The following is a 22,406-nucleotide window of genomic DNA, read 5'->3' on the forward strand; positions in this document are numbered from 1 at the left end:
AATATATTACCAAGAAAATCGCATCCTTAAAATAACCCGAGTGTTTTATAGTGCATATAACGATACTTAGTAATCATAAAAGTATTGCTTTTAAAGGTATTAATTTGATTAAAATTACACGGCTGATTGTATGACTTAGGAATTAAGTAAGACATTGTGACTGTTGTACATTATTGACAGAACAGGTAATGTGAAAACTTATTTTGTTTCAACTTCCTTTTTTTAAAAAACTTTTATACCTTTTATTTGTTTGATGGGAGTTTTTTTAACACTAAATATGTTTAGGTAGTGTTGAATAGAATCAGTGTTTATGGACTAGTATCTGTTCCGCATTTAACTGACAACTTCCCCACACGAGTCGAATCGTTGTGGAAAGAAGAAAAGTTATAGGCATATTCTTTTATGCCAAGTTGACATGGAGAATGTCATCCCGTCCGCAGCCGGTTTACTGTAGTCTTATGCATCGCCTGCCATGACCGAGTGGTCACTGACTCGAATCAATTGCTCCTCACCGGTGTTAGTTGGAAACCTCGCTTTGGGGTAAATACTTTTCGTGTGAGGAAGTCGTCCAGCCTGCCTACGGAAGTCGGGTGGTTCTATTCACCGGGTGCTTATCAGTTCCTGCCATAATGCATGGAGGGGCACCTCGGGGTCTTCCTTCAGCATCAAAAGGTGGAAAGTCGCCATATGATCTATAATTATGTCGGTGAGACATTAAACACAACAAAACAATCATATGCTTAAGGAGCCAAACTTACATATTAAAACACCTTAAAATCACTTTAGTATCTTAGATCAGGTCATTAAATAAATCCCATTTTAAGAAGATAACTACATAATACTGTACTAATCGTGGTTTAAATCAGTAAATTAATACTCGTAAAACTCTCGGTGAGATGTATATTAAAAACAAAACTCTATCGTGTGCAGTTTAAAATGAAATCTATGTTTCATGCAGATACCTTTTATTATATTTTAATTATTCTACAACAATGGAAACAGAATTTTTATTTTTTAAAGAAAGACCAGTTAACAAAGGGTTCAGATGACTTTCAAAATGTTACGGTTTCCAGTTAAATTCATGATTGAATTACTTTGTACACACTATAAACAATACCATTCTCATCTCAACATCTGCTTTACCCAGTATAACGAAGTGCCAGAAGTATAAATCATATTCCAGATCATTAAAATGAAGCGACAGAGAATTAATGTACATAGACAGAGGCCGAAATTAGAACTGGTGGTTGAAGCGTTAGAAAAGAGTGGTTGGAAATCCGAAATAACTCAACAAGATCACCATGGTGACACTGATGTGGATGAGATCGCAAAGGTAAACGGAAGCTTCGTCCACTTTTTGCGTGACGAGGTTTCTTACCGAGTACTCTTTAACCTTTTGCTAAATGTCTTAAATGGACTGTTCCATCATTCAATTTGGGCTGCACAACTTATTATTCAAAGGGATGTTCACTGAAAATTTACTGACTGAATAACGAACAGTGCAGATCATGATCAGCCTGCATGGATGTGCAGGCTGATCTTGGTCTGCACTGGTCGCAAAGACAGTATCACTTGCCACCAGCAGGCTTAAGGTTGAATAAAATGAAGTATCACTTACAATATAGTTATCATTCTAAAACAGTTAAAAATAATTCTTAAAACTTTCAAAAATACCTTGATTAGATTTGAACTGATCATGAAAACGATTCTGAAAAGTATTTGTCATATTTGACATCGTAAGGTTTAAATGTTCGAAATTTGGTTTTAGTTATTCACGGATTGTTACAAAACTTTCAGGATATTTCAGTAAGCATTAAAGCGACATTTCGTTGGAAACATTCCATGACCCAAAATTTTATAAAGAGAAACGACTCTTTAGCTTATAATGTTATTAAGTTTCTTAATCTTTAGCCTGCTGGTGGCAAGTCATTCTGCCTTTGCGACCAGTGCAGACCAAGATCAGCCTGCATATCATGGTCTGCACTGTCCATTTTAGAAATTTGGCAGGGTAAAGATTAAAGATGATTCTAATTTGCATTTGGAATGGTAATATTGCATATAATATATTAAGTTATACGTGAATCTTTCAAATGATTATTGCAGACTTTGATAATAACTATGGTGGCTGATTGTAGACATTTCGCTATGTCGCATTGGCGTTGTTGCGTTTATGTAGCATATTTTGTGGTGTCATCCTGGCGTGTGTTTCGCTATGTCGCGCTGCAAGATTCGTTTTTTTGCAAAACGATAAAAAGCCTTTCAAAGTTTCGTAATGGGGCGTTGGCGCGGGCGCAAGGGTGACACAATGATATGTGCTACGTAATCCGCCCGGCGACACAACAAATTGTCCTAAATCAGCCACCATACATAACCCAGTTACCGTTTTGATTGATCATACAATAAAGACAGATAACAAAAATAATTCACTATTTGAGCATGTCTTATATTATTAGTAGTTTGTAAATAACGGTGATAGTACAGTCAAAAGACGATTTTGTTCGTCTTTGATCTAGATACCATCCAGTATGACTTCAAACTAGTGTACATTCTAAAACACAAATCTATGGTGAAGAATAGTACTGCCAGTTTAACTAAAAAAAATGGGGAGTGGGAAGTGCAAGCTTTTCTCAAAATAGTAGAAGTATAAACAAGGTTTCGTGTGAACCATTAGTTGCAAAAAAGTTGCATGAAACTTGTCAAGATAAAATCAATTAAATACAAATAATAATCCAAGACTATGAGAATCTTCAATTTGTTAAAGGTGCGGAGGTGAGGTATTAAAAATCAACGGATTGAATAGCACTATCTAATATTCTAATCAGTACTTAAACCATCTGACAAATTTATGAGAAAAATGATTATGAGAAACAGCGCTTTACAAGAAAAAAGTTTTTTTTATGTTCATAACAAGAAATGTATTCGCAACCACATTATAAACGAGCTGTCGGAGGACAGCAACGCTCGACTATTCAACAGCCTTGACAATTGAACGAATATAAAAGTCGAAAAAGGGGCATGATTTTGTAAAAATGCAAAACAGGGTTATGGAACTTGTAAAATGCATATCAGCCTATGATAGTGAACAAGTGTGTGAAGTTTCGAACCATTCCAGTCAGTGGATACTGCGATACCAGCTTACATACAAAAACTTAACCAAAAACTGCTGAGTCGAAAAGGGGACATTATTTTGTAAAAATGCAAAGCAGAGTTATGGAACCCGTGCACTGCATGTCAGGTCGTGACAGTGAAAAAGTATGTGAAGTTTCAATTCATTCCAATTAGTGTGTACTGAGATACCAGCATACATACAAAAACTTTACCAAAAATTTCTAAGTCGAAAAAGGGCATACTTTTGTGAGAGTTATGTAACCTGTGCAATATAAGTCAGGTTATCACAGCGAATGCATGTGAAGTTTCAGTCCGTTCTCACATGTGGTTACTTCAAAAACTACATACAAAAACTTTACCAAAACTGCAGAGTCGAAAAGGGACATACTTTTGTAAAAAATGCAAAGCAGAGTTATGGAACCTATGCACTGCACTGCTGACAGTAAAAAAGTGTGTGAAGTTTCAATCGATTCCAATTAGTAGGTACTGAAATACCAGCTTACATACAAAAACTTTACAAAAAATTTCGAAGTCGAAAAAGGGGCATAATTTTGTAAGAGTTATAAATTTGTGCAGTATAAGTCAGTTTATCACAGCGAATGTGTGTGAAGTTTCAATCCATTCTCACAAGTGGTTACTGAGATACCAGCTTACGTACAAAAACATAACCAATTCGGGACGCCGACGCAGACGCGGACGCTGACTCGGACGCCGACGTACGGATGAATCCAACAGCTCTACCTATTCTTTGAATAGTCGAGCTAAAAATGGCAGCCACATTATAAATAGCAATGTGGTCCTTCAATCAAGACGAGAAAAATGCGTGTGATTCACAATCTGATCAATACGTCTTTATCTTTTATTACTGAACGACTGAGTTAACATTTGAGCCGCGCCATGAGAAAACCAACATAGTGGCTTTGCGACCAGCATGGATCCAGACCAGCCTGCGCATACGCGCAGTCTGGTCAAGATCCATGCTGTTCGCTAACGGTTTCTCTAATTGCAATAGGCTTTGAAAGCGAACAGCATGGATCCTGACCAGACTGCGCGGATGCGCAGGCTAGTCTGGATCCATGCTGGTCGCAAATGCACTATGTTGGTTTTCTCATGGTGCGGCTCAATTTTCATATCCTGTTAATGCTTTAAACTAAGTATCGTTTGATACGGACCACGGACTTTCATAATTCATCAATAAAATATTTAAGTTTTAAAACGGCAAAAAAACGTTGTTAAATTGAAGTTTGAAACGACATTATATATCGTACTGCATTTCATTTACGCTGAAATTATCATTTACTCATGGGGCAGATCTGGCAAAAATACATACAGTTGAAACTCGATATCTTGAATCCCGAAGATCGAGAGTTTTACTTCAAGGTAACCGAAATTCGACTTAAAATGCTATTTTTAACACGTGTTTTCTGAACGGTACTAGGAAATGTCTTTGAGATAGCCGGAATTTCCAGATAAACATGTTCATGATATCGAGTTTCAGCCGTAGTTATATGCGCTCAACACTGTTCATAGAGAGGTAGCACAAATACACAATTTATCAAAACAACTGAATGTAAGCTAAATATAACTGCTTAATACAACTCAAATTTTGTATGTTCACTATGTAACTTGTTACTTCAATTAATACCAGATAACTTCTGTTATACTGCAATGAATATTTAAATACCTGCACCTTTTTGATAACCACCCTTTTATTCACATTTCAGGTAGACATTTTGAAATGGCGAAACAGCTCCTTATAACAAAAATATGTATTTTCATCTCATTATTTGTCACTTAGGGAGCGTTGCACATTAAATTTTATAACCTCTCATGAACAGATATTTAATTAAACCGAGTGTGTTATTGTTTTGTTTGGTTTCATTCTATGCTTCGAAATGTTCCTATAGATTTTATGAACTATCACAACAGCAGTGTTTTAAGGTTGTGTCGCGGCTGTAAAATGTCGCAGTTTTTAAGTCCGTGTCGCGGCTGTAAAATGTCGCAGTTTTTTAAGTGCCGTGTCGCGGCTGCAAAATGTCGGGCAGTATTTGGACTTAGTTCTATTGCTTTTCTGGTCCTTAATTTAATCTTCAAAAATAAATGCATGTCCTAAACATACCACCGGACGAAAGTGCAATAAAGAATATTTAGATATTTATATTTACTCATGAATAGCTATTTTTTATAGTTCAGCACGACATTTATGTTGTGTTAGTGTAATGTTTCATTTTTCAGCTTGGTTGGTTCGTATACTCGCGCTTTCACTGTGATAGGTACTATTTAATCACCCCTGCTTTGTAATTTGGTCTTTTGGCAGTTTCTGTGATATGTAGGCTCCATAACCACAGATCCCTTCACTAAATTCCAGTTTGTTGTTCTGTCTATTATTTTCTCGTTTTGTGCAAACCCATTATTTTAACTGTGGACCACATGCCGCTTTTCATGGAATTGCACACGGTGTATCATTGAAAGTTCCATACATCTGCGGGTGTCACTATATTATATTTTGGTTTTTGAAACATGTGTAAATGTTGAGTTCTACTCAACCTAACCCGGGACTAGAGGGCGTGTACGTTGGCTTGCATTTCCACTACCGTTAATAAAACGGATTCTGCATTATTTACATTTATGTCGTGATGGGCGACGTCTGCTTTTACACATATTCTTTTTTCTAAGTCCAATTATACATATTTTGAATATAATGGCAATTTTGAATGAGAGGAGATATTTATGAGCTCATTTCAGTTTTGAAATTCTCGTAATATGGTTCAGACTTTCTAAAAGTATTAATCAAACACATTATGAATTCAATTTTTCTTTTTCTACACTTTTAGTCTTATTTGGTCTTGTAATCATTTACAAATACTTGATTGCGTTTTTTGATTTCTTTTGAATGCGCTCGCTTTAGTCTTTACTGTTTCTCTTTACACGCTACATGTATACCGGTATAACTATACTCTGTATTAACCTATAGCCTGCTGACGGTGAATAGTTCTGCCTTTGCGACCAGTGCAGACCAAGATCAGCCTGCACATCCGTGCAGGCTAATCATGGTCTGCTCTGTTCGCTTTTCAGTCAGTAAATTTTCAGTGAAAACCCCTTTGAATAATAAGTGGTACTGTCCAAATTGAAAGATGGACCAGTTCATTATAGAAATTTAGCAGGGTAAGGGTTAAATCATAAATACAGATAATTCTTATTTCAATCTTTTACGACAGCAGTTCAATATTTAAAAATTAATGTGATTGTCTAAAAGAATATGCATGAGACATTAAATTAAACTCAGTTTCACAAACGATTTTTAGTATAAACCTAATTGCGCATTAAATATATGTATTTAATTTTATTACAGAAACCCGACCAACAGACAAACATTTTGATTCCCCACAAGTACGCCGATAAACCCGAAGGTGATGACTTTGGAGCGGCATTATGTACCTACAAAGACTACTTGGATTTCGGAAATATATATTACCGACACTTCTTTCAGAAAGTTGAGCCGAACCAACCTGCTTCAAAAATGAAGATAAAGTATACATTTGTTAATTTTCTAAGTGTGCATTTTCCATTATGGTTCTGTCAAGATGCCTGGCTTCCCGAAGGTCGGTAGCTCTACCCAATGACATAATGCACGTAGAGACACCAGGGGTCTTTCTCCACCAACAAAAGCTGGAAAGTCGCCATATGACCTGTAATTGAGCCGCGCCATGAGAAAACCAACATAGTGATTTTGCGATCTGCATGGATCCAGACCAGCCTGCGCATCCGCGCAGTCTGGTCAGGATCCATGCTGTTCGCGAATAGTTTCTCTAATTACAATAGTTTTTGAAAGCGAACAGCATGGACCCTGACTAGACTGCGCGGATGCGCAGGCTGGTCTGGATCCATGCTGGTCGCAAAGCCACTGTGTTGGTTTTCTCATGGTGCAGCTCAATTGTGTCATTGTGACGTTTAACCCAACAAAAAACAGAAGACAAAGGAAATAAGAGATTTGTTTCTCCTTTTATTGCCTGTTATGTAACATGTGGTTGACATGGGTCTTTTTGGGTACATTCAGTCTAGAAATATATTTATTTGCAAACGTTATTTTACATATGACATAGAAGAATTAAAAATTCATCTTATCTTCACTTTGAAGTATTCATTTTGGGGTTTTTTAAACATAATAACAGCGATGTCGATTTTGTTTATTTAGGACAGGAAGGCATCCAAGTTACAAAAAGTAGTCACATCTTATACAACAAAAATATTTGACTAGCTCGCTGTGATACATATTTTGCATGTAACAATCATCATTTTAATTCAAGTCAGTGTTACATCATGACATGCGACCTGTTTCACATACAAAACCAAAATAAGTTCTGTTTGATTTTGCAGCGTTTTTTTCCGACTGGTTATAAACTTTTTTCACCGAAATCAAATGCATAACAGGCAATATGACTTATTATGAAAAACCTACATTTGTACATTGAAGTATTGTTTTTATGAAAACTCCAATGTTTCTTTGCCCCGAGTTGGCTTCGTAAAACAAAAAGGGCCCATGTCTTTCATTTTCAGAGATGGCGATGAACTTTTGCTTCTGAACGAAGTGTTTGTTCCAGCTTTGATGCACAGAGAAGTACTGAACTTGTTTCACGGTGTCAAAGTAGATGGAAAAACACGGTTATCTTTGGTATTCTGTTTAAACAAATTATTTCAAGCTTTTACATTAATATGAAAATGTCACAATGGAAGATAATACCAGCTGTGTTTTTGTTATGCCCCCACATTCATGTGTGGGGTTGGGGCATATAGCGTTGCTGTTGTCAGTACGTCCGTGTTAGGATAGATCTACAAGTTATATGACCCAGGGAAGTGCCTACGCCTTTAGTATCTTGAAATGGGTCCGATCGCTAAGATGACTATGTCTTAGACTAGCTGACAAACGATGTAGAATGTCCTTTATTAAAACGTATAGCTGGTGAGACCAAATACCTCGTACATAAAATTTTCCTCTGGCTACCTTGCCTAAATGATTCGCGTACCAATGATTCGTAAATATTTTCAATTATGAGCTAGATAATTTCAGAGATCAGGCAAAAATAACTCAATGTTTCAGCTATCAACCTTAAACTAATGAATTCAGCTCAAACTCCTATAGGCTGGAGATACTATACTTGAATGGTCTTTTTCCCGTCAGACAATGTCTTTGAACAACAACGTACGAGTCCTATCGCATAGATGCTCAGCCTATGTCCTCTTAATGAAAACTGCAACTCTATGTGTTTTCCCTGACTCCTGGATGCTCAGCGCCTTTATGCTATCATATATAGCATTCAACTATATAGGTATAACCCCGATGCCTTGGCTGTACTTCGCCAATAACGCTGAACCTCGTCTATAAGCTGGAACTCTCCTACTATCTCCGTAGATTACCAAACTTTGGGTCTCTGTCTAAGCTTTCCGATGCTCAGCCTATATTTGTTATCGTCTATAGCATTCAACTACCCTTATGGTAAAACTCCCTATGTGCTGGCCCTATAGCTCGAAACCTTGTTGAAATTCTGCAACTATTCTTTAGTCTATGAACTTCAAACGTCTTCTTTTTAATAATTTATCCGCCCTGACAGGGTAGTTGCAATAACTTCCTTATCAAGGTACTGGGATAAATAATTTGTTGAATCTTCGATGTGTCTTCTTCATTTGCTGGATACAGAATGATGGGCCGTAGGTCTAGTGGTAACACGCTTGACTGCCAATCCAGAGGTCCGGGGTTCGAATCCCGGTCCAGGAACTGGAATTTTCTGAGATGCTCTTGAGTGTCTCCCACCTAACTAAGAGGCCTGTACTGGTTCTTCCCAGGAAAGACGGCTTCGCGTGTATCGGTGCTATACACCGGGCACGTTAAAGAACCAGACTGTCTATTCGCAAAGAGCTAGGCTAAGTTAGCCGGACAGGCCTGTATCTCTCTCTGTTCTCTCTGTCTGTTCTCTCTGTCTGTTCTGGGGGCTTTATCACTCTGTCCCTCTGGTCAGATCGCTCTGTGTCTGTACTAGTAGAGGATGAATTTCGCGCCCTGTGTGGCTGTGTTTGCTATATGTAAAGCGCCGTTGAACGTGTTTATCATGAAAAAGGCGCTATATAAATCTGTTATAATAATAATAATAATCTCTCTGTCATCCATGTACCTATTTATACCTTAGCAGACGCGAGCTTTGATTGGTGCTATTTATAGAACTTGTTCCTCATTGGTCCAAATCTGTACATAGGATTTCACAACGGGTGCTCGCTTTAACAAATAATTGGTTCCCTTTAACTATTTTATATAACATAATGGCTATGTTCACGACGAACTCCTGGGTTGAGTAGAGACCGACTCTATAATCGATAACCCACTTGAACGGTGCAAGTTAGTACACCATTCGTACCTTCCTTCTTAGAGAGCTGAACTCCTCAAACTCCGCTACGAGGCAGGGTTTATTGTTTCCTGGCTTTTCATCACAGCGCTCAATGTGCAGGGAAAGAAAAGTTTTACATATTTCCAGGACCAAATTTCTTATTGGTCAGTTGCTTTACAGGTGGGAGAAAGTATCATTTACACAAAAGCCTACACTTTCCTAGAGCTCCGACGTGAACTTAGCCATTGTGTGATGCTGGGCTCCAGCAAACACTATAATTAACCCAAGCCGTCCATAAATGACCCAAATCCTATTATCAACAGTAATTCAACAATGATTATAACAATGATAGCATGAAAAGGGAGTCAATCATTATCTGTGCTCATGTGTTAAGTTATCCATATATCAGATATACAAATTATTCTGACAGTCCGTTCGTACGTCCCAAAATCTGGTGTGTTCAAGTCCTCCCGCACTATTAGCCTGATTTGCTTCAAACATTTATATAAGAACAAACTTGATGTGCAGATGACCTTAAAGGAAGGAACTTTTGCTGTGGCTATTGTTACCGCAGTTATGGCCCTTTGATACTTTCGCTATATAGAACATGCATGTAGATAAAAATCTTGTGTGTCCAACTTCTCAAACACTTTTGATGGGATAGGCTTGGAAGTTTCAAAGATGAAGGACCTTGATGTGAAGACGACCATAGATAATGGACTTTTTTCTGTAGTGATATTTTCTAGATTATGGTCCTTTCTTAGTTTCACAAATAAGGCCAAACTTTGGCGTGTTCAATTTTTCATACACGTTTTGAAGGAATGTATCCAAAGTTGCTCATATTAAGCACAACCTTATCTGAATATAACAGTATGTGAGGGCATCCATGTACTATGTACACAATTCTAGTTTTTGATCTTTTCTTGGTGGGAGCGATTGAGTTGGGCACAGTGCATTTCTTTACCTTTCATACACAGATAAAACCTGTTATGCTAAATTTTGCTTGCTTGCATTCTGTGCTTCTAAAGGATCTTCTTTATTTTCTTTATTTTATTACTAATAACACATTTTTAATGAAAAGTTTTAAATGAAGGTATTTTCAGAAAGACATATCTAATTGAGAAAGACATGCTCAAGTAGGCCTAAAGGAACAATTTCTGACAAATTAAAAAAGAACAGCGGATATTTTATGCATTTAGGTAATACGAAGGAAGCTGATCAAACAGAAATGGGAGTGGATTGAAACCAGTGCTGTTCTTTCTCCGGAAAACCAGATATGTAATACTTTATATAGTTCAACCCTTTCAGCGAAACCATGCTAATCTTATTTCGTTTATGTCTTCGCTTTCTAATTTTCCATTTTTTTCCCCATGTAAATATATAATGTTGTATATGAGTATAGATTATACCACAACTACTTGCAGCAAAATTATTAGTAATCTGATTTTTAAAGCGCAACAATTTCGTTGGCCATATTTACTACAAAAAGTTGGCATCCTATTTTCTTCAAAGATTAATTAGATAATATGGAAAATTTGTTACAGATGCTTATTACCGTGTATACATCTAATGTACACACAGACGTTCATACTGGCACTTTGAAATATTAACCTGCCTTATAACTACTGTTTGATATATTTTTAAGATGCTGATTTAGAATGCCGAAAATTAGCACGTGTCAAGCCGATTTGTAGACCAATGAGCAAACTCTCTTATCAAGTACATGGCACCGAGAAATATCTAGGCTATCGTGACGGTGAAGACTGGATTGGTAACAAAAGAAGAAGTACGTTTAGTTACTGGATCATCTCAGTCCATCTACTACGATGTAACATATCTTTTATTCATTTTAAAAGAATAATAACATCTTGCCTAATATGTTGTTAAATGTGGACGCCAAAACGTAATGTTTCATTCTGTGCAACTTCGAAAATGCATTCGTAAAATAATTACAAACATTAAAGTCACTGAGTTAGTTCCATGCATTATGTATTATACAAACCATCATTTAATCTGATTAGGTTAGTACTGGTACAGAATCCGGGAACACTGTTTGAGTTAGCTAACAGCTGTCACATATCTGAAATACTTATGAAAAACGGTGCTGAGCCCAAACTAAAACTGAGAAAATGTCTATAAAGAGTAAATCATGCGGTTGCTATGTAAAAAAGAAGAAACTTGACATCGTTAGAATGTCAACGACTATATTGAAATAAAAACGATAGACACTCTTATTGCTTATCAGCTGCTTAGACGTTCACATACACGCACATTTTTAAATCAAAATCTTTAGGATAACTTCTACTCTTTATTTCAAGCCCCTCCAGCAGTTACTGATTTAAAATACAACGAAGTGGATGGTGACAAGATAATTTATAGACCAATGAGTCAACACTTTTATAAAGTACCTGGCTCAGAGAAGTATGTAGACATTCGTGACTGTAAAGTTTGGATTGATACAATGAATAGTGGCGATAACAAAACAAGTACGTATGGTCATTTTATGACTTATATTAGTTGACCTGTCGGCTACAATGTAGCAATGTATCAAATTTTATGGGTGTCTGTCACAAATTGACATACGGGCCTTAATTTATCTGTAGTGTAAATGCAGGTATTGCATCATCTTTTTGTAAATTTTTGAGTTATTGAGGTAAATGTCAGATTTCACGCATAAAATACCTCTCATGTTTTTCTGTATTTCATAACTTAAATTTCCATGTAAATTTCATTAAATTCGGTTCAGTAATAAGAAAGTTGATATTTTATAAACTTCAGTAATTCATGTTTTTATCCCCAAAACCACTATAATGGGCCTCAAATTGTCAATTTCAATCCGCGCCAAGGTAGTCAGATTTCCCGGCTATATCGTGAATCCCGTGGAAATACAAATAGTCAAGAGTTTACGCATAGGCCGTGAATCCTATGAAATTTAGTATATGGCGGGACATTACCCTTTAAATAGACTGGACTAGATATGCCTTGCGCACACCACCTTCCGACATTATAGACGAATCTATGTCTGATTATTTTTTCTTGCTAGAAATTTATGCTCGATCGAGGTAAGAAGTTTATTTGTTAGATTTTTGTATGATTTTTGCATTACGATTTTTATTTGGTAAATTTTTGTTCATTCTACAGAATTCTGTAACATTTACTTTTCGGCACATGATTTTGGCTAGTTTCGGTATGTCAGGATAATTTATTAAATTTTTCAGACTTTTGTAGATTATTTAGAAAGAGGAGTCTAAACGTTTCGTTTATATAAGATGTTAGATTTATACTGAAATTTGTATCGTAATTGTAAAGCACATCTAATTAATGTCCGTTGTAGTGTATGGCATTAGATATTATATCGATACCAACTATGATATAACGTTTGATTTATATTGAATTTTGTTAATTTGTAGTTGTAAATAATAGCTGCAGTTTATCATGTCCGTATCTATAATGTTTCATCATATACTTTTCATATCTTTTTCATACTTTAACTTTAGTCTTTTAAGTAAGTAATCTTTGTAATAATGGAAGTAATAAGTGACGTATTTTAATCATGTGACATCTGAACTTAGTAGCACATATGTTTTGTATAAGTAGCACGTATTATTTACGGGAGCCTACGGAGGTATGGTGTACCCAAAGGAGCAATTATATGCCCTGACTTATTTGTTTTGCTATGGTGCTTACCATATGTTATATATTTTAGCTTCTTCCGCCAGACGACTTTTACCTGGTGATGTCATAACCCGGAAGTACAATGCCCGAGGTTCACTTGTCTTCACTCGCCTCGATGTGATATTCCCAGCGCAGAGCTTTCGTCCCATGGTTGTGCCGTAAACCGCAAAGACGCTGATTTTTGTTATCCTCTGAAGTCAGCTCAGGGAGCCAATACGGAATCAACGTATTCACGGTTTAAAGGGACTTAATTTACAGATACGTTGATATATTGTTTGTGCTACTTAAAGTTCGCAATTAAATTAAAGAACTGTGACACGTCACTTTAGAATGGAACTTAAAGATCTTTTGTATCCGGAGATACTGAACTTTGATTTTTTTTTCTTTCTTATAATCAGTTTTTTTTCATATCATCTATGCATTGTTAATAATCATCTTATGTAAATAAATTTGTAACAAAATTGAACAGTGTATAAAACATGTATATTAATCTACAAAAGAATTGTATTATATTGAATTATAATTATATACATTGAATTCCGGAAAAGGACTGCATAAAGAGGGCACGATTTCGGACAGATCAACACGTTTAAAAATTCACAATTTTCAAAGAACTGTAACATATCTTCGTTTTGATGCAGTTGCAATAATGTCCCTGTGCTGAAATTTCACATAGTTAAGTGGAACGTAGTTTTCAGCAATTGTTTGATTTCATTTTTTTTTACAAATTGCATTCATTTTTAAAGGTGACAACGTTTTGAGAATACAAAAAATGTATTTTAAGTAACAAGTCACACGGGACAATTCAGTAGAATATATAGTGGACAGGTAGATTGTTTATTTACCAAATATTTCTGTGTTTTTTGAAATACTCATAAACCTTAAGTTTAAGTTCAATTTATTAACTTTAGGAGCTGCTTTTGAATAAGTTAGTGTGTGAATCTAAAGGTACTTTTGAGTCATTTATTATATAGTTATTTTTCATATTATTTATATAGTGTCCCTTGCACTACTGCGGAATACAAGACATTTTTTCAGCAGTACTCAGTTTAATAATGAATTTCGTTTTCAAGTTTATTGCAAATGGTTTACGTTTTCTCAGAGATAATCTGGAAACATCCAAAGATTTGGCAGGCAGACACTGAAGGACATATAAACTTTGCAACTACTCTTTGTGACATGACAAAGAAGTGGTACATTGCTATTGATCCGGAGGACCAGATCACTGTAGAAGTAAGTTCTGAAGACATTTTGTAAATGTTCATTTTGTGGTTTCCGTTCGTTTAAAATAGAATCCCTTATTGCATAGTCACAGTTCCTTATATCACAGAAAGAGAAGTGAAATACACATTAATTTAAGCTACTAATTCATTCTATCCAATGTGTACATGAGAAATGACCATGTATTGTAACTACATTTATAATGCCTTTAAACAGTGAAAAATATATGCAATTTATGGCAATTTTAAGGTAGTTGACCCGTAATTACAGTCGGCAATTTCCGTATTATCCGTGTACGACTTCGGCATTCTCCGCTTAATTGGAAAAGCAACGTTGTTTAAATTTGTTTACTCTATTTGTCATGCCTGGATGACAAATTTACTGCTATAATTCAACAAATTTTGGCCAGGGAGATACGTTTCCTGAATGTAATTTTTCACAAGTAGTATTGTTAAACACTATACAGGTATGACATGGATTTACGTTGCTAAAGTGGTAGCAGGAGCTCGCTACAGTTAAGCAAAAGCTGACGGGGAAAAGTAACGCTTGATTTTTCAACAGCGTTTTCACTAAAGAAAGTTAATTGAATAAACTTTAAAGTTGAAAAAGCAGTGTTATGGAACCTGTACAGTGCATGTCAGTTGACCACAGTGGACAAGTGTGTGAAGTTTAAATCCATTCCAGTTAGTTGATACTGTTGTTCTACCTTTTGCAAAGGCGTTGAGTGTATTGTTTTAGTTATATATATATATATATATATATATATAGGACGGATTACACCAAACCGGAAGTGACTACTCAGTGTTACATGTGAAGTAGTCCAAAATGTAGTTCCATGCTATGGATGAAATCTGGTATAATGAGTGACATGAGGAGGTGACAGTTAAATTTTTGGCTTATGTTTATTGCTTATTGTATTGAGAATAGATTTAGACCATTTTCATTGTAAATTTCCTGGAATAAGTTTTATTCTTTGCGAAAAATGTCTACCTACGCGTAATTGCTAAACGGCTGTTTTCATGGGGGCATTTTCAGAGGGTGATGTTTTTCAGAACAGATTATTTTTCTTATATACAACATAACATGTCAATATTTTTCTATTTTTGGTAAGAAGACATGTTATACTAAATGACCATATATGGTTTTCATATCATTGAAATGCTCAAAAGTGCTAAAAATGAGGTCTGAATGTTTTGTTATTAATATGAAATAAATAAGGAATTGAATTGGTAGAATGTAACCTATATTTTACACAAGCAGTTTTACACGAGCATTTTTGTGGTTTACATTCTAACATTTTTATTACCATTTTGTGTGTTTGGGATTCCCCTGGCAGGAATAACCTTTATTGACACTGTTCCGTAACTTTCCAAACATGAAAACTTAGAAAATGATAGGTGGTAAGAATGAGATTAGACGTGCACCATTAAAATGGGTTCACTCCCTATTGGTGTTTTTGTAAACTAACTTTTCCGAAAAGGCGCTCCAATGTGTTCCTTTCTTTATTTGTTTTGTCTTTCTTGTATGATTGTTTGACTTTGTCTGTGTAATTTTGTGTGAATGTCGATATTAACTCATCCATAAATACACTGCTGTAGGGTTTCGTGTTAGGATTCGTTTTTTTTTGGGTTTAACGTCATACCGACACAATGATAGGTCTTATGGCGACTTCCAAGCTTTGATGGTGGAGGAAGACCCCAGATGCCCCTCCGTGCATTATTTCATCATAGGCGGGCATCTGAGTAGAACCACCGATATTCCGTTAGCAGGCTGGATGGCCTCCTCACATGAAGAATTCAATGCTTCCAGTGAGGCTCGAACCCACATCAGTGAGGGGCAAATGATTCGAAGTCAGCAACCACTCGGCCACGGGGATCCCTCGTCGTGTTAGACTGCGTTCATGGAACGTGCTGTCCCTATTGAGTCTTTGTCTTTGTTCTTAAATAAATTGAAGCCGTGAAAGAAGTTTTAAATCGGCTTAAAGTGAAAACGTTTTGAACTTGCAACTACCCTGTTTTCTTGCATTGTAAAACAAAAGTATGGCGTTTAATGATGTTTATACATAACTTTTTTCTCGATAAGAACTCAAGACACTTAAATATATTTATTCGTGGGATCAGTTTAAAGTGCTATTTCCGTTATATATTTATATAATTCAGCAGTGTGTAACATAGGATATAAGGACATTAACACTAAAATGGCAGCCTCAAAGACCGTTCATATTGCCATACCTAATGCACTACTAGTTCAATTTGGAACCTTTTTTCAGTGCCATGAATGGTTTAAATAACTTTCATTACAATTCAATAAGATGTAAGACTGTAAGGTGCCTCACCAAATTTGGTCCAAGTGTTGTTAAATTTTCTGATTCTTTGGAATCATAGTATCAATTCAAATATTATTGTAGAAGATAAATACGATGTCATGTGAGGGGTATTTCACACTTTTTCACCTCTCATAAACCGACTCAATCCGAATCTGCTATTTTTTGCTACGATTACAAATTCTCATTACACACACTTCGCATTAAATTGTATACCATGTTTCCTTAAAGTATGTTGTATTTGTTTTCATTACAGCCTGACCCAGTCTGGTTTAAAATGATCAAGACGGGAAGTAACATACGCTTTCAGTTCCGAAGTAAGCAGTATTTAAAAATATATATATAAACAAACTTTTGAAATGTTTTAATCCTAATTCGGGACATGTATTTTGTTATCCAAAACTTTCGCAGATTAGCACATGAGACATGAATTTTTTTTGAACAGTTTATGATTATCGTATGCAGAAATATGCCACCATACTTTTACTCAATCATTTCCACGACCCTTGAATGTATTTGAGTTACAATTTCAAATTGTTTACTCACTTATGCTGTCATATTTTCTTCGCACGTACCACTCGTGACCCTTTCTAAATATGTTCTATTTCAGAGTTGTACCTTGGATATAACTTGAAGAATGATGAAATGCAAGCGCAAGTTACTGATTACTTGTTTGAAGAACTTCCCGCACCTTCTGTTGGCACTGTAGATGGTTCAGTAATCAATAAACAATACTGAGCAATTCTCTGGAAAAGAACCACTTGATATAAATGTTAAGTCATCACAGACCGGAATTAACTCTTTATTGTGGAAATGTCAAGACGTCAGATACAGGAAAGTCTAACAGAGAATGATGCAGACTTTTATGAATCAGCGTTTGGTGAAATTGGACTTTGGAAACTAAGTAACAATACCCTCATCATTATTCCAATGCTGTATAGTATATCTCTTGGGGATGTTCTTTTCACATAAATTTATACGGACATGGAGTCGGTGTAAAGCAACCGTTAATGACACATTGTTGCATATTTTATGTTATTGTCTCAAGAGAAATGGTGATAAATACAAGCAATGGAATTTTCTCCTGCAGACGCACGTCGTCCATAATAATTGAAACTTTAGCATCTCAGGATCAAATAAACACTGTTATTCAAACTCATTTATAGATACATGTATATGAAGTTAGGATGTTTTAATAACTAGTTTGGTGAACATAAGAAATATAGAAGCATTACATCATGTAGAATGGTATACATTTAATGTGTTCGTTTGTATCTCTTACAGTTTGTTTCGGTATAAGGGTAACTAATGTGGGGATTGAGAAATGTGAATATATGTACAGAGTCACCTCCCATTCTTTGCAATGTAGTATTACTCGATAAATGTTTTGTTTATAGACACACGTTATTGAAAAACGACCTAATGTTTACTTTTAAAGTGTACATATTGAACTAAACGCATTACAATCTGTGGTCAATTTCATATTTTTGTATTTACTGAAAAAACAACAGCTGAAATCAGTCATTTTTTTATTTTGACAATTACTTAAAAATTACTGAAAGTATTTTCTAGAAATTTAGTAAAAGCTTTGAATAATACATTGTTGACAAAATTAAACAGTTCAAGAAAATTAAACAAAAACATCGAATACTACTCATTTTACAACATCAACCCATATTAAAAAGTCGAAACAGTACACTTTAATGTCTGGAATATACAATCTAGCGGTAAACATTACGGAGGACGAAATTATTAAGAACACGAAATAACATCCAGAGAAGATCATTTGATATTTGTAAAATATTTGCCCATTTTATAGTAAAAAAGCAAAATCGACACCTCTGTATTCTTCTAAACGGTATTCACCCGTTTTCAAAAGACAGCCATTTCTTGTGTATTTTTGTGATTTTGAGAATTTGGGATGTGGTATTAAAATGTGAATGAAGTTGCATCTTTGCATCATTTTGAGATTTCTGAAATTTGACATGTTATTAAAAACATGTTGATAATATAAAAGGTATATTCAGCAATGTTTAAAATATTGAAGAAATGGCAAATACGGGTTACTTGTTTTGTTATGTATGTGTATGTCTGTATTTTCTAACATTTTACAAGGTTGTTTTGAATTTATCGACGTTCTCAAATTGTTCTGGTCTGAAGTGTATTCCTGTCGAATGAAGCAATAACAGGCTTACACTTCCGACCTTTACACATGTATTTGCAATAAATGTGACACTGTCCGGTTAAACTATTACATACAATCTAATGCCGCTTGTTTAAAGTGGCATTATGCGCATCTTACTGCACATACTGTGTTTTTGGAGAATGTTTTATAAAAGCTATTTTCGGTTACTGTATATTTAAATGTGTTAAATTAACGATAATGCTGCATAAGTAATTGAAGTTGATGCTTTAGAAATAAGGTTATCGGACAAATGAAATTATAGTTCTTTTCTTCAATCTTCTACGCAGTGATTTCCCTTACCTAAAGGTAGAGATTTCTGTAGTTGAAGGGAAGCAACTCCTGCGTGCAGTTTGACTTTTCAAAAAAAGACTGCCCCAGTCAAAATAAGAAAAGTCATATTTGGAAAGTTATTATTTCGTACTGGTAACAGGACGAGTTTGGTTTATTGGGTTAAAAGCTATAATTTCTTCCACCCTTCTTACACACACATCTATTTCAGCTGATTTTTTACTTGAAAAATGCTCATATTTCCACTTTAATTGATAACTGGGATCATTTAGTAAAATCACTTTTATTTATATCAATTTATTCCTTAAATAATATGTACACAGAAGAAGCCGTTTAACTTTAATTTTTCAATTTAAAAGTATATACAGCATCACTGGGATATGAATGTCTTCATACAACTTGTGAAAATTAAATATTACTGAACATTTACTTACCAATCCTGCATTCTCACTTGACAGAACCTAACAGAATTAGAAAAAAGATTTCAATAAATATATGTTAGAAGAATAAAAACATCACATTAATTCCAACATCAAAATTACAGCACTATCATACAAGACTTAAACAAAAGTATCTACATTTGACCTCATGGCCAAGTACCGAAGTTTTATTTGTTAAACTAAAGGTGGTCAGTCACATAAAAAAGTTTTTATACAATTTTCACTTTTCAGATATTCTGTCAGACACCTTTTTAATAATGACCAAATAATGATCAAAAAGACTCATTACATAAAGTAACATTCCCATAACTCTATCTTGGTTGGGCAAGCAGAATAGGAAAATCAAATTCAAAAGATAAGTGCAATAAGCGCATCAAATAGAAATATAACTTTAAAAAGGAATGATAATACTCCCTTTAAATCTAATTTTACAATTACCTGGAGCAGTTCTTCCAGCACACAGGCTGAAACTGAAGAAAATACAGATAATACATGAATTTCATATCAGTACATATACATGTGTAACGGAAATTGTATTGTGAAGTTGAGTAATAACATCCAGTACATGTATGGAATATATTGGTATGGTCACACACACATAACTGCCAGTCTACAAGCAGTTCAAATGCTGCAGATGTTGGATATACGTTATGAAAGACAATCGTTCTTTCAAAGATCGAACAGCATTTGCTTACTCACACCGTCACTTTGTGGTTATGTTTCAAGGGTGATAACAAATAACACAACATGAATTAGATAATACTTAAGGGCTTACTTATTATACTCAAATGTGGATTGTCTCACAACTCAGATTTGTGAGATCAATAACATTGATTAATAAGTAATTATCAATGATTTCAATTTAGTACAAATTACAGATCGGAACTGGATTACTTCTGGGATGTATCATTTCATCAGGCAAATGTCACACTAAGCATTGGATACAAAATACTTAGGAAACTGCGTACTTAGTATTTCTGTGATTACTAGTGTACTATATACCAGTATGTATGGTTGTACATATTTTGAAAAACTCACAGGAAAAGCTATCTTCTTCACACAACCAACCAAACAAATCTGAAAAAAGACAAGAAGGTACAATTTTAAGTTTCTGTACAACTGTCAAATTATATAGATGACATAAATTATACATCTGCGTGTTAATCTACTTTTATCAAAATTATTACTTTCTTTGAAAAGTGTAAAGGAATTAGCATTAATAGCATAACTTTCTTACATTGACATGCAAATTGCCAATTTGACACAAACGGAAGTAACTTGGACTATCAGGACCCATATAGTGTATGCGCTCGGATAAACAAAACGTTTCCTAAATAATTTGGTTACTTTTGAAAGACATCAGGTTCCCCTTAACATATTATTCCAGCTTTCACATTCAGAAGGTTAAATATATGTCACAAAAATACAGATGCTAATTAACATTTATGGGTTCAAAGACCAAAGTTTAATCAAGGTCATCACTATAAATACATTAAGCAATCATTGCAATGCCATGTTTTTTTCCCTTACTTATTTGAAACAGATTTATTGCTCAGATATTGTAATACAGTAGTTTCATGTTTCGCTGACACTATCATAGCTCATATGTCTACTTTGCATCTTTGATGGTGGAGGAAGAGTCAATTAAGGTGCCCCTTAATTATTTTATCATGAGCAGGCACCTGTTAAAAACCATCCATCGTCCTTCCGTAAGCCAGTTGGATGGCTTCCTCACATGAAGATTTTGAGAAAAAATATAGTAAAACACATTGCACTGACTTCTTTATCTTTGTCGTGACATTTAGTATCAAAGGAGCGAAAACCATGGTTGGAGGGAGAAGCAAATACTAGTATGGGTTGTCGGCCAGCTAAACCTAACCATATTTACCCCCCTCCCCACCTCTGCTTCTACACCTATCAACTGAATGGTGAAATATGTCCGTGCCTGTCTTTTCTTCGGTGGAATGGCAAGTATTATATCAGATCATAAAATAACCCATCCTGATTATAAGCTGAACAAGTGCGACTAAACTTGGCTATTCCAGAATAAATCCACTCACCCCAACTCTGGAAGGAGTTTTTAAAAGAAAATGTCACCTCCCGGAGACTTTTTACCCCCACATCTTCCCCTTCCACATCCCAGTTACCTTGAAATACCACCTCCCCTTCCTAAAAAATACCCCCTCCACTCCGGTTTATCTGTAAATAATACCTCTCCCCCGGTTTGAGGCCTGCTTCAACAATACATGAATAAAATACACCCCCCTCACTCCCTCGAGACAGGGTCACTCAAGACCACCTCCCCACTGTTCCCTTTATGTAAATTATTTCCCAATCCCCTCCCTCAATAGCCTAGTGGTAGAGTGTCTGCTGTAAGTGCGGGAGGTCTGGGGTTTGATCCTCGGCCCGCGTCATACTAGAGATTTAAAAATTGGTACTGGTTGTACCAAGAGGTAAATTAAGCACGGAGGGGGTATCTTTTCTCGAATAGCCTACATACTACAGCATGTCATTTCTTATGAATAAAACAATCAATGCCTAAGCAGATTGTTAAAAAAATTCATAGACCTATACCCCACCCGCTATAGATTCCATGTCGCACTGGAAACAATGCAACATCAATTTACACAAGTACGTCTATATTTTATAATGAATTATGTGATTGTGATTTTAATTGATTACTTATGATAAAATACTGCTGTATACCAAACATATTTGAAATTCAAGCGTATTAATGCTTTTAATTTATATAAAATAGAAAACTGGCGATCTGATTCATGTTCGTGAAC

The 22,406-nt window shown here is 35.3% G+C and overlaps 1 protein-coding gene across 1 annotated transcript; it reads left to right on the top strand.

Annotated features, from left to right (window-relative positions):
• Positions 1-55: 55 nt before the first annotated feature.
• LOC123554448 (uncharacterized) lies at positions 56-18,978 on the top strand. Its single transcript, XM_045344613.2, has 10 exons — positions 56-185; positions 1,184-1,333; positions 6,461-6,639; positions 7,666-7,780; positions 10,685-10,763; positions 11,131-11,271; positions 11,804-11,971; positions 14,263-14,393; positions 16,961-17,021; positions 17,315-18,978. The coding sequence occupies exons 2-10, from the start codon at positions 1,193-1,195 to the stop codon at positions 17,440-17,442; spliced, it is 1,143 nt and encodes a 380-aa protein (XP_045200548.2). The 5' UTR covers positions 56-185; positions 1,184-1,192; the 3' UTR covers positions 17,443-18,978.
• Positions 18,979-22,406: the final 3,428 nt, after the last annotated feature.

The sequence above is a fragment of the Mercenaria mercenaria genome, chromosome 7 (assembly GCF_021730395.1).
Source record: "Mercenaria mercenaria strain notata chromosome 7, MADL_Memer_1, whole genome shotgun sequence".
NCBI lineage: Eukaryota > Metazoa > Mollusca > Bivalvia > Venerida > Veneridae > Mercenaria > Mercenaria mercenaria.